The sequence below is a fragment of the Symphalangus syndactylus genome, chromosome 13, assembly GCF_028878055.3.
Source record: "Symphalangus syndactylus isolate Jambi chromosome 13, NHGRI_mSymSyn1-v2.1_pri, whole genome shotgun sequence".
NCBI classification, from domain to species: Eukaryota; Metazoa; Chordata; class Mammalia; order Primates; family Hylobatidae; genus Symphalangus; species Symphalangus syndactylus.
The window spans coordinates 116,721,461-116,734,970 of NC_072435.2; the positions used below are offsets into that span (position 1 = coordinate 116,721,461).

General features: G+C 47.3%; 1 protein-coding gene across 6 annotated transcripts in view; it reads right to left on the reverse strand.

Moving 5' to 3' along the window:
- Positions 1 to 11,867, reverse strand: part of C13H12orf43 (chromosome 13 C12orf43 homolog) — a 13,975-nt gene extending 2,108 nt beyond the window's left edge. For 2 of the 6 annotated variants that reach the window (XM_055237807.2, XM_055237806.2), the window contains exons 1-5: positions 11,696 to 11,857; positions 6,545 to 6,587; positions 6,265 to 6,363; positions 1,773 to 1,846; positions 451 to 508 (exon numbers count right to left, since the gene is read on the reverse strand). In XM_055237807.2, coding sequence (XP_055093782.1) covers positions 451 to 508; positions 1,773 to 1,846; positions 6,265 to 6,363; positions 6,545 to 6,587; positions 11,696 to 11,840 — 419 coding nt within the window. In that variant the 5' untranslated portion in view covers positions 11,841 to 11,857. Of the gene's footprint in view, positions 1 to 450; positions 542 to 1,772; positions 1,847 to 6,264; positions 6,364 to 6,544; positions 6,591 to 7,835; positions 8,100 to 11,695 lie in introns of those variants that run through there. The other 4 variants (XM_055237804.2, XM_055237805.2, XM_063614731.1 and 1 more) reach the window with 4 other exon arrangements.
- Positions 11,868 to 13,510: the final 1,643 nt, after the last annotated feature.

Here is a 13,510-nt window from a genome sequence, read left to right on the forward strand (position 1 = left end):
CTGTCCTCCCTCGGTCCAGGTCACCAGAAGGTGGCCGCAGAGGGAGGCAGGTAGCAAGTTCAGGCTTGGGAGTGGGGCCAACCTGGCTTCCAATACTGGCTTCTGGGTGTAGCAGCCTTGTGACCTCCTTAAGTGACTTAACCTCTCTGACTGTATCATCTATAAAACGGGGATCTTAACAGAGTCCAGGCCTCCCAGGGATGTCCCAGGAGGCAACTATGATCAAGTGAGGTGTCTGGCCCAAGACGGGTGCTCAAAAGCAGTAAACATCCAAAGCCGCCGCCAAGAGGGCTTTCCCATAGCCCCGGAGCTCACAGTTTCTCCAGCTGCCTGACAGGGCCGCTGCCTTGGCCTGGTCCTGACTGGAGTCTGCTTGGCTATTCTGGGCAACCCACCAAGACAGAAGAGGAGAAAAAAGGAGGGGACGCGAGGAGAGGTGTGAGTTCTCACCTGGAGCTGGAGGGCTGTCGCTTTCGGCGGGGTTGGGGAGACTCTTCCTTCTCATGGCCTCCAGGGACAGACGTGAAGAAAAGGCGGAAACCTAAGATTCAAAGGGGCAGAGTCAAACAAAAACAAAACAAAAAGAAACAGAAAAGAAGTAAAAAATAAAGAAAACAAAAAAGAAAAAAATTTTAAAAAGAAAAACAAAAGAAACAAAGAAAAGATAAAGAGAAACAAAACAGAAAAAAATTTTAAAAAGACACAAATTTAAAAATATTTAAAAAAGAAACAATAACAAAAAAACCCAACCAACCAAACAAAAAAAACAAAGGGGCAGAGTCAGCACCCCCAGATGCCAGCCCCTCATCCCAGGTGCCAGGTGCTGAAGTTGCCCCGCCTCTGCCCTCAGGAGCTCCTGGTCCAGAGGCAAAGACCCGGGAATCAGTCGTCTAACTACAAAGTGATTCTGCATCTGCCAAGAGTCATGCTGATGCCTGATGGAGCCAGTGGAGAGTGCGCTGGAGCAGGAGCCAGCAGCCACATCAGCTCAGCAAGCCCTCAGAGGCTTCTGGAAGTCAGCACTTGAGTTCCTGACCTAAGGCAGCCTTCAAAGTGGCAAATGTGTTGGTACAGGACAGACGCAGATGGGCGAGGCTGTGGAGGGCAGCAGAAAAGTGCTCCTGCTCAGGGTGACACAGACGAGGCCACCTCAGGCAAATGACTTCGTTTCTCAGGGCCTCAGTCTCCTTGTCTGTACATGGGGTTCAATCATAATACCTGCCTCACCACAGGGGCTGAGTGGATGAAAGAATGGTGCGGTGGCTCATGCCTGTAACCCCAGCACTTTGGGAGTCTGCAGCGGGAGGACAGCTTGAGGCCAGGAGTTTAAGACCAGCCTGGGCAACATGACAGAACCCTGTCTCTACAAAAAATACAAAAATTAGCCAGGTGTGGTGGTGCACGCCTGTAGTCCCAGCACTTTGGAAGGCCAAGGTGGGCAGATCGCTTGAGGCCAGGAGTTCAAGACCAGCCTGGGCAACATAGTGAGATCCTGTCTCTAAAAAAAAATAAATAATTAGCCAGGGGTGGTGGTGTGTGTCTGTGGTCCCAGCTACTCAGGAAGCTGAGGTGGGAGGATTGCTTGGGTCTGGGAGGTTGAGGCTGCATTGAGCTATAATCGCTCCATTGCACTCCAGCCTAGGTGGCGGAGCGAGGCCCTATCTCCAAAAAAAAAAAAAAAAAAAAAGAATATACCTAAACTGTTTCTCCCAGCACCAGACACACATTAGGTGCTTAATAAATGATAGCTTCTATTAAGTATAACCACTCACCATCATCCTCTGAAGCGACTTTCTGCACCTTAGCTTTTGTTGGCTCCTTTGCTGCTTCTGAAATGGTAATGAAGCTACGGGGAGAGGAGATGGTTGATTTAAGATGAGATTTTTGGATAACAACAAAAACAACTAAAAAAAATTCTTTTTGAAATGGAGGGGATGGGGCATGTGATTGTAAATGCAAAAGCGAAAGTGTGCTGGCCTCGTAAGAGGGCTGATGGTCTGGTTATAACATGCTGACCAGCCTCTGCCACGCGAACTGCAGTGCTTCATTTCTTTAAAGCCCACTTTACTCCAGTAAGTGTTAAAGAAGTTTTAAAGACATAGTAAAACAAAATGAGGCCAGGCATGGTGGCTCACACCTGTAATCCTAGCACTTTGGGAGGCCGAGGCGGGCAGATCATGAGGCCAGATCGAGACCATCCTGGCTAAAAAGGTAAAACCCCATCTCTACTAAAAATACAAAAAATTAGCCGGGCGTGGTGGCGGGTGCCTGTAGTCCCAGCTACTCGGGAGGCTGAGGCAGGAGAATGGCGTGAACCCAGGAGGTGGAGCTTGCAGTGAGCTGAGATTGCGCCACTGCACTCCAGCCTGGGTGACAGAGCGAGACTCCATCTCCAAAAAAAAAAAAAAAAAAGAATTTAACAAAATGAATGCAATTTCAAAAGGGCAAAGAGATATAAGGCCAAGAGGAACAGAAAGACCTAGAATTATGGTCAGGAAGTCCTATACACTTGTTAGAGAGAGGGCATACATTTTGCTCTGAGCTTCCTAGCAGCAAGCATGAAAAGGGAAATACGATCAATCCAGAAAACTGGTTCAGAGGACAGCTTCTGGAGCAGAGCAGACCTGTTTTAAAAAAATTTTTTTTTAATTAAAAGAAATGGGAGATAATTGTAGACATGCAGTAGTAACAAATAATGCAGGGGTTCCATAGACCCTCCATCCATTTTCTCTCAATGGTAATGCTGTGCCTCACTATAGTACAATATCATAACTAGGAAACGGAAATTGATCCAATTCATGGACCTCATTCAGACTTCAGAGACCTGGGTTTTGAATCCTGGTTTTGTCACTTATTAGCTATGTCCCTTAAGCGAATGACTTTATCTCTCTGAGCCTCTGTTATCCACCTGTCAGTGGGAACGATGAAGGTCCCTACCTCTTAAGGTTGTCACAAGGATTGAAGGGGAAAATGGATATCAAGCACTTGTGGCACACAAGTAGCTGCTCAGTAAATGGTAGCTATGATGATGCAGATGATGACTGTCATCAAGAAAAGCTTCGGCCTTCACAGGATCTCTAACATAAAAATAAACCACATTTCTCTAGAGGCACAAGGCTAGGAAGCATGTGTCTGGTGAGTGCAGATGCAGATGCCACTGTGCATGGCAGAGAACAAGGCTCTCAGCAATGCCCTTGAGGCAGATGCAGCAATGCCCTGGGTGCTTTCCCTAACCTCCCTTCCTATATGCCAAAGGCACCCCCCAAGCCCTGTTCAGGAAAAGCAACCCGGGGAGAGGGAGTAGAGATGATGCCACCCAGGCACCTGTTCTTGACCCCACACAGTGGTTCAATGGTGGCCACCAGGGGCATTTGGCAATGTCTGGAGACATTTTTGGATGTCACAACTGGTGGGGTGAGTGCTACTATCATCTAGTAGGTAGAGGCCAGGGATGTTGGTAAACATCCTATAATGGGAGGAAGGATAGACCCCCAGGACAAATGCTAGTCAAAGATGTCAACGGCGCCAAGGTTGAGAGGCACTGACCTAACGCTAGGGACCAAATGCAGTATCATTTATATTTCTTTTTTTTTTGAGATAGGGGTCTCACTCTGTCACCCAGGCTGGAGTGCAGTGGTACAATCTCAGCTCACTGCAACCTCTGCATCCTGGGTTCAAACGATTCTCCTACCTCAGCCTCCCAAGTAGCTGGGATAACAGGTGCACGCCACCATGCCCAGCTAATTTTTGCATTTTTAGTAGAGATGGGGTCTCACCATGTTGGCCAGGCTGGTCTCGAACTCCTGTCCTCAAATGATCCACCCACTTCAGCCTCGCAAAGTGCTGGGATCAGAGGCATGAGCCACCACGCCTGGCCTAAGGTATCATTTAGATTTCTTTGGAGAAACATTAAAACGCTGCAGGGAATATCCTAACCATAGCTGACTGGCATTTCTACTGCGGAAACATCTCTGTGGCTCAGTGCAATGCCAAGCAGGCCCTGTTCAGCCTGAAGCCAGAGAGTCACAAAGGAAAACTGTTCCCACAGGCTGAAATGCAGCTGCCTTCCTAAACACCTCCTCTACATTCTCCAATTGACGGGAACCCTGTGGGGTTCAGGCTGCGGGGCTCTGGCCCATCATTCTGTCTCAGGAGAATAGCTGGTTCACACCTTGGGAAGGCTCATTTGTCCTTTTTGATATCTACTTTGACTGGAATGACAATGGCCCCAAATCCTGCCTCATCTCCCTTTCAAAACCCTGCCAGGGCTCTGCCAGTCAGGAACAGATCTAGACCAGTGTATCCCCAGACCTGTTCCACAGGTTGTTGACTGGTCTTCCATGAAACAAAGGCACTGTGGCCAAACAAGTTTGAAAAACACTGGGCTAAACAGTTACACAGGTCTCTTCACTACAGGAATTCTCAGAGCCTTGAATATACTACTATGGCTTGCAGTCTGCAAGGACATGTGGAGGTATGTAGACTGCAGTGTTTCTCACACTTCTTTGCTGTTGGACATCCTTTTTTCTAGAGCCACGCTTTGGGCTAGTGCTAGAATCCAAATGTTTGTGTCCTACCCAAATTCTTATGGTGAAATCCTCACCCCAGCTGGGCATGGTGGCTTACACCTGCAATCCCAGCACTCTGGGAGGCCGAGCCAGGTGGATCACTTGAAGTCAGGAGTTTGAGACCAGCCTGGCCAACATAATGAAAACCCATTTCTACTGAAAATACAAAAAATACAAAAAATTAGCCAAGCATGGTGGGTGCGCACCTGTAACCCCAGCTACTCAGGAGGCTGAGGCATGAAAATCGCTTGAACCCAGGAAGCGGAGGTTGCTATGAGCCGAGATCGCACCACTGTGCTCCCGAGGGAGACTCTGTCTCCAAAAAAAGAAAAGAGAAAGAGAAATCCTCAACCCAAGGTATTAGGATTAGGAGATGGGGGCCTTTGAGAGGTGATTAGGTCGTGAGGGTGGAGCCTTCATGAATGAAATTGGTGCTCCTATAAAAAAGGTCTGAGAGAGAGCCCTCGCCCATTCCACTATGTGAGGACGCAGTAGGAAGGCGCCATCTGCACTGGGAAGAGGGCTCTCCCCAGACACTGAATCTGCTGGTGCCTTGATCTTGGACTTCTCGGCCTCCAAAATGCGAGAAACCCATTTATTTTCTTTATAAGCTACCCAGTTTATGTTATTTTGTTATAGCAGCCCATATAGACTCAGACAGGTTGTATTCCTTGACACCTACTTTAGGAATGCCAACCTGAATCCTTACCGACTGGGTTATCAACCAGTGCTGAGAATGTAAGATAGAGACCTGGCACAGTGTCTAGCACACAGAAGGCACCCAAGAAATAGGAACACGGTCCTTCCTTGCCCTCTTGTGGCGGGAATGAGCTTCTCGATGTTCCTCTCTTACTCTCATGGTTGCAGGATAATGCAGGGGTTAAGAACCTGGCACAGTGGCTCACGCTTGTAATCCCAGCACTTTGGGAGGCCAAGGCAGGCGGATCACTCGAGGTGAGGAGTTCGAGATCAGCCTGGTCAACATGGTGAAACCCCCTCTCTACTAAAAATACAAAAATTAGGCTGGTATGGTGGCGGGTGCCCGTAATCCCAGCTACTTGGGAGGCTGAGGCAGGAGAATCGCTTGAACCCAGGAGGTGGAGGCTGCAGTGAGCCAAGATTGTGCCACTGCACTCCAGCCTGGGCGACAGAGAGAGACTCTGTCTCAAAAAACAAAACAAAACAAAAAAATGTGGGCTTGAAGTCAGACGCACTTGGGTTTGAGGCCCAATTCTGTTCTCTCCTGGGTTCTGAATCCTGGCTTTGTCACTTAGTAGCGGCGTCCCCTGGGCAAATGACTTTGCCTCTCTGAGCCTCAGTTACCCATCTGTGGGTAATGATAGTGGGAATGATAACAATCCCTACCTCTCAGGGTCATCAGAAGGATTAAATGAGGAAATGGACATCAAGCACTTAGCACAGAGCCTGGCCACAAACAGTTGCTCAGTAAATGGTAGCTACGATGATGATGTGACTTCAAGCAAACATGTCTCCTTGCTGACAGCCTGTTTCCTCACCTGGAGAATAAAGGTAACAACGGGACCCACATGATAATGTTGTTTATGAATGCAGGGAGATGACATATGCCAGGTGCCTGCCACTGTGCCAGCATGGACACCGTGAGCTCCCAGCCAATGTGAGCCATTACCGTTCATATTAACAAGGGCAGGAGAGGAGAAACTCCACCTTTGTTTACCTGTCCAGCAGGGCTCCCAGCTTCTTGGCTACGTGGGCTCGGAATCCAGGGGTGGTCTGAAGCTCGTTGCCATCTTGTTCATGCTCATCCACCTTATGCCTATGACACACACAAAGAGACCTCACTTTCTGTCCGCTCAGAAGCTGTCCCCATGAGTGCAGGGACCATGTGTGTCTTGTTCACCTGGAAATGCCAGGTGTGTAGCCTAGCATCTGGCATACGCAGGGGATCCGTATTTGTTGAATGAATAAGTGAAACTTGAACCCAAAGTGCATAGTACCTGAGGCTTGGTTGGGAGGTTGACAACTGGTTATTTGCAGCACCTGTGGAAAAAAGAAAATTAGGGCATTTATAGAGGAAACGATGACAGCAACAATAAATGCGTGCCAGGCACTATTTTCAGCAGCTTAAAATACATATAACTCATATATATACATACATATGTAACTCATATATATTATGTTTATATATAACTTAAAATAGTTATATACCCATAACTTAAAATAGTTACAGATATAATTTGGTTATATATGTATTAATATAGTTACATATTTTATGTAAGTACATTTTTTATATATATATAACTTAGTTATATAACTTAAAATAGTTCTATATATAACTTAGTTATATATACATAAAACTTAAAATAGTTATATATGTAACTTAAAATATATATAACACATATAACTCAGTGAATCTTCCCAACAACCCGATTGGAGGGGTTACAATTATCACATTTTGCAGAAGAAACGTCAAAGAGATGTAAAATAACTTGGCCAGAGTCAAATACCTAATAAGTGACAGGGCTGGGCTGAGGGCCCAGGCCAGCTGACTCCTGAGCCCCCTCTTAACCACCACGCTGTGCTGAACAGGCAGGTCTAAGTGTGATTTGACTGCACAGTGTAATGCCTGCCTGGCTGTGTGCTAAGTGCCGTGGAAGAGAGAGAAGATGGCTCTTTTGCAGATCACATTTTTCAAGCCAAAACAGTGGGGATACCTGGCCTTTTGGTCATTCCCCCAAACCAGATACTGAATGCCTTTTATTAACCAGGTGTTGTCATTGCTGAGCAACTTACTCGACTATCACCCTCTGTAGGAGCTTACATTCTAGTTGGTGGAGAGAGATGATAAACACACATACCTAAACAAAAGGTAAAGTTGGATAATGGTAAGTGTATGGAAAAAAAACAGAAACGAAGTAGGCGAGAGAGGTGGGGAGTGTTAGGCTGGGGATTGTTATATAAAGGTGGGCAGAGAGGGCTTCATTGATAAGGCAACATTTGAACAGAAATTTGAGAGAGGAGAGTGAACCAAGTGGACATGTGGGACACAGCCTTCCAGGCAGAGGGCAAGCATCTGCAAAGGCCCTGAGACTGGAGCCTGCCTTATGTGTTTAGAACCAGCAAGGAGGTCAGTGTGACCAGAGCCCAGCCAGTAAACCGGGAGCAGCAGAGATAGAGAACTCAGAGGGGCCAGATCATGAAGGGCCCTGATTTGGGCCAATGGGAGGACCTGGACTTTGAGGAGGAGGAGCTCTGGAACTGAGCAGAGGAAGGACATAAACTGATCTGGGTTTTGACAGAACATCTTTGCCTGCTGTGCAGCGTGAGACTGTTGGGGCAAAGGCAGGAACACGGAGTCTGCTGCAGTAATTGATGTGGTGAGAAGTGGCTGGACTCCAGATAGATGCACTTTTAAGATGAAGTCAAGGCCGGGTGCGGTGGCTCACGCCTGTAATCCCAGCACTTTGGGAGGCCGAGGCAAGTGGATCACGAGGTCAAGAGATCAAGACCACCCTGGTCAACATGGTGAAACCCTGTCTCTACTAAAAAATACAAAAATTAGCTGGGTGTGGTGGCACACACCTGTAGTCCCAGCTACTTGAGAAGCTGAGGCAGAAGAATCGTTTGAACTTGGGAGGCGGAGGTTGCAGTGAGCCAAGATCACGCCACTGCACTCCAGCCTGGTGACAGAGCGAGACTCCGTCTAAAAAAAAAAAAAAAGATGGAGTCATTAGGATTCACTGATGGACTGACTACAGGGTGTGAGAAATGAGTGAAAGTTAGCTCTGAGGTTGCTGACTTAACTAACAAGACAAAACGTGCTTGTATATTTAAGGGGCCAACTGAAAGAAGTGGACACTTGGTAGCTCCGGGCCCAGTGGAGGGCCATGTTGTATGAAACAGCTCCATGGGGGCACTGCTGTGTGTATGTCATCACCCATACACGTTGCATCTGTGTCCTAGTACCTTGCGGTCTATGTCACTGTACTCCAGAGCACAACACAGAATGCTAAACACGCCCCATGCTCCTGGAGGTGGGTAATGTGGGGGCCTGGATGGACAGTCTTTAAAGACCTGGTCTTTCGTCTTCAGCACATCATCACTCGGAAGAAGGGCATCTCTTCCATCATGACTGCAGTGTGATGCAGGTGAGGTACCGCCAGGGGACGGAAACAGTATCACAGAGGAAGACAGTTCAGCTGAGTCCTGGCTCTGCCACCAAGCTGTGTGATGCTAGGCAAGTCATTTGATCTCCCTGAGCCTTTGTTTTTCTCATCTATAAAATGAGAATACGACTACCAACCTTCTGGAGTCAGTTTTGTGGACACTGTTTCCATACCCATCCCCTTCCTGGATTTGTAAGCTACTTGAATACGTGGTCTGCCTCTTTTTATCTTTGTATCCTCAGATCCTGCCATAGTATCATGGTTTGAATTAATTGTCGGAAAGAATAAATCAAAGTATATGCTACCTAAAATTAAAGTGGTTTGAGTGACCAGTTCATCACTGGATTTAAGAGCTGTCTCTAGAGGTTACATAAATAAAACAGTGACCTATATTTCCACATAGTCATGGACCAAAGGGTGGGAGTTTTGACCACGATAGACACTTGTCCATGGCAGAGTGGCACAGCAGCAATGAAGAGCATGGACTTGGAGTCAGGTAGGCCTGGATTTACGCCTGGTTCTGCCACTCACAAATTGGACAACCTCGGCCAAGTTATTTCACCATTATGAGCACCAGTTTTCTGTAAAATGGGGCTAATACACCCTTTTGTGGCATTGCTGGGAAGATGAAAATAGACAACAAAGTGTTTAGAACAGGGGCAAAAAGTAAATTCTCAACTCCTGGTAACTATTACTAGATGCACTCAAGAATGTAATCTAGGCTGGGTGTGGTGGTTTATGCCTGTAATCCCAGCACTTTGGGAGGCCAAGGTGGGTGGATCACCTGAGGTCATAAGTTCGAGACCAGCCTGGCCAACATGGTGAAACTCTGTCTCTAATAAAAATACAAAAAAAAAATTAGCTGGGCCTGGTGGCGGGTGCCTGTAATCCCAGCTACTTAGGAGGCTGAGGCAGGAGAATTGCTTGAGCCTGGGAGGCAGAGGTTGCAGGGAGCCAAGATCGCACCATTGCACTCTAGCCTTGGTAACAGAGCAAGACTCCGTCTCAAAAAGAAAAAAAAGACCAGGCTCGGTGGCTCACACCTGTAATCCCAGCACTTTGGAAGGCCGAGGTGGGTGGATTGCCTGAGGTCTGGAGTTCGAGACCAGCCTGGCCAACACGGTGAAACCCTGTCTGTACTAAAAACGCAAAAAATTAGCTGGGCGTGGTAGCAGGCGCCTGTAATCCCAGCTACTAGGGAGGCTGAGGCAGGAGAGTCACTTGAACCCAGGAGGCAGAGGTTGCAGTGAGCTGAGATCGTGCCATTGCACTGCAGCCTGGGCAACAAGAGTGAAACTCCATCTCAAAAAAAAAAAATGCAAAACAAACAAACAAACAAAAAACTAGAAGCTGGGCACGGTGGCTCACACCTGTAATCTCAGCACTTTGAAGGTCGAGAAGGGAGGATCACTCGAGCCCAGGAGTTCGAGACCAGCCTGGGCAACATGGCAAAACCCCATCTCTACAAAAAATACAAAAAGTAGCTGGGACTATACATCTGTAGTCTCAGCTACTTGGGAGGCTGAGGTGGGAGGATCATCTGAGTAGGGGGAGGTCGAGGTTGCAGTGAGCCATGATTGTGTCAGCCTCGGTAACAGACTGAGACCTAGTCTTGAAAAAAAAAAGAGCAAGAATTAGGCAGGAGGAGGAAAGCAGCCCATGTGGAAAGACCAACCACATATTTGCCACCATGTATTGGGCCTTTAAGATGTGCCAAGCACTGTAGATTGCATTATCTCAGTTACTTCTCAACCTTATGGGGTGGGTACTATCACTACCCGCACTGTACAGATGAGGAAATTTAGGTACAGTGAGATTCAAGTACTTTGCTCAAGTTCCCCCTGCTAATGAGTGAGATGGAAAGGCAGATCTGTATATAGAACTTGCAGAGAAAACTGTGGTTATGGTACTAGGGGGTGAGGAGGGCAGACTATGGTCTGGAAGCTACCTACAGGAAGTGCAGTATGGCAGGAGGGAAGGAAGGGAGAGGAAGGCAATGGATCACCAAAGGGCTTGTAAGTCCTTTTAAACAAATCCAGCGGTTCTTAACCTTGCTTTGCCATAGCCTTCTCTAACAGCCTGGTGAAGCCTGGTTCTCTTCTCAGAGTAATGTTTTAAATGCATGAAATGCAACATATAGGATTACAAAGAAAACCAATGATACTGAAATTTAATTACATGATAATAAACAACCAAACTTGTGATGTATGTGCTTCTTACATCTTAGATCTAGAGATAGGTCTAAAAATTAGAGTGGCACATTTTAAATCAGGGATGAGTATAAATGACTGTTTTCCCAATATCTTATTATCAATAAAATGATATATTGATATCTGTATCTGCAAAGATTGTAATGAGATATGAAAATCTGTTACTTCTGTTGGGATAAAGTAACGGTATTGCCAAAACTACTGTGGCTTAGTGCTTGCATGACGGAAAGAGATGCTAAAATTCAGTCAGAGATGAATAGAAAGCAAAGATGCAACATTTTTTCATTCCAAATTCAAGAACCCTTGGGTTCTATCCATGATTAGGCCCCTTGATGTTGCGGGGTTCTGTATTTATTCCCAGGGGACTAGGGAGTCACGGTCAGAGTGACGTGCTGGGCACTGCTCTTGGCAACAACCTCCAGGATGGGAGAATGCGTTGGAGGTGGGGAAAGGCTGGGTGCGAGAATATCGGGAGGGGGCTGTTGCAGTTATCTCGAAGAGACGGCGGCCTTCCCAGTGTGGGGCAGTGAGGATAGACCCAAGGAAGCAGAATCAAAAGACATTTGGGTACCTCAGTTTCCCCAACTGGGATAATGAAATACCCTCCCTACTGCACCTGCCCATGCTTTCAATCTGCACTACACCCAGTCCCTGGAGCTCTCTCGGGGAAGGAAGTCGAGTCCCAGTGACTCTCTCCTCAACATCCATCCTCTCAGGCTCCAGGGGAAGATCCCATGCCCCTCAGCCAGTCTCCCCAAATATAGTACCCTACCGGCTCTTGGCTTCACTGCCACGTACGGGCGTTGCTCCAAGCCCCAGGCCGGCATTGCCGCCTCGCGGCACCGCTCCAGCTCCTCCGCATCGTTACTGCTGTTACTGCTTTCCGAATCGCTCACTGTGCCAGTGGGCGCCGCCATCTTGAACCACCGCAAAGGATTATGGAGAACACCGCCGTTATCAAGCCTCCTGCACGACCTCACGTGAGAGGAGAGGCGCGAGGCATTGTGGGGATTGTAGTTCCAACACTTGGACCGCCATTGGCCATGAACTGTACTGGGTTGGGGATACCAGGTGGGAATGGGGAGGTGGGCGGTTCTCAAAGGCAAGAGCTAGAAGGGCCTAAGAGATTGCCTTCGCCAATCATTTCTTGATGAAGAGATCTCCAGAGGGGAAGGGAATCTCCTAAGGAGTTAATGACAGACCCAGGATTAGTTCCCAGGTTTTGATTCGATGTCATTTATTCTAGTAATTTCCCAGTCCAGCTGGGCCTAAGAAACACCTTAAGAGAGCTGGTTAAACCGCAGACTTTTGGGTCTTACAAAAAATACTAACAATCAGAATCTCTGATAGGTGGAATCCAGGAATCTGTATTTCCTTTAATAGCCTAGGGCCTTACTACTTAAGAGTGTAGTCCATGAGCCAGCAGCATTGGTAACACCTGGGAGCTCGTTAGAAATGCAGAATCCAGGTCGGGCGCGGTGGCTCACGCCTGTAATCCCAACACTTTGGGAGGCTGAGGTGGGCAGATCACAAGGTCAGGAGTTTGAGACCAGCCTGGCCAACACAGTGAAACCCCATCTCTACTAAAAATAGAAAAATTAGCTGTGCATGGTGGCCCGCACCTGTAGTCCCAGCTACTCAGGAGGCTGAGGCAGGAAAATCACTTGAACCTGGGAGGTGGAGGTTGAGGTGAGCTGAGATCGTGCCACTGCATTCCAGCCTGGGCAACAGAGTGAGACTCCATCTCAAAAAAAAAAAAAAAAAAAAAAAAAAAAAAAAAAAAAAGAAAGAAAGAAATGCAGAATCCTGTCCGGGCATGGTGGCTCACATCTGTAATCCCAACACTTTGGGAGGCCGAGGTGGGCAGATCATGAAGTCAGGAGTTCGAGACTAGCCTGACCAACATGGTGAAACCCCATCTCTACTAAAAATACAAAAATTAGCCAGGTGTGGTGGCTCCCGCCTGTAATCCCAGCTACTCTGGAGGCTGAGGCAGGAGAATTGCTTGAACCTGGGAGGCAGAGGTTGCAGTGAGCCGAGATAGCACCATTGCACTCCAGCCTGGGTGACAGAGCAAGACTCTATCTCAAAAAAAACAAACAAACAAAAAAAAACAAATGCAGAATCCTTGGTGGTGTGCACCTTGTAGTCCTAGTTTCTCTGGAGGCTAAGGCAGGAGGATAGCCTGAGTCCAGGAGTTCAAGGTTGCGGTGACCTCTGATGGTGCCACTGCACCCTGCCTGGGCTACAGAGCCAGACCTTGTCTCTAAAAAAAAGAAAGAAAGAAAAAAAGAAATGCAGAATCCTGGGCTCCACAAACCCACTGAATCAGAATTTGCATTTTAACAAGATCTCTTGGTGATTTGTGTGCGTATTAAAGTTTCAGAGGCACTGTCCTGGGTGATTCAGATGCATGGTTTGGTCTGAAAAACACCCTAGTTTTCTAGGTGTTTACGTTCTAGGGAACTTAAAAACAATACTGACTCCCAGGACCCATCCAAGATCAAAAAATTAGAATCTCTGTGGTTAAAATACCTCACAGTGAAGGATGAACAAAATCACTTTACTTTTGTCTGTGGAATGCTGT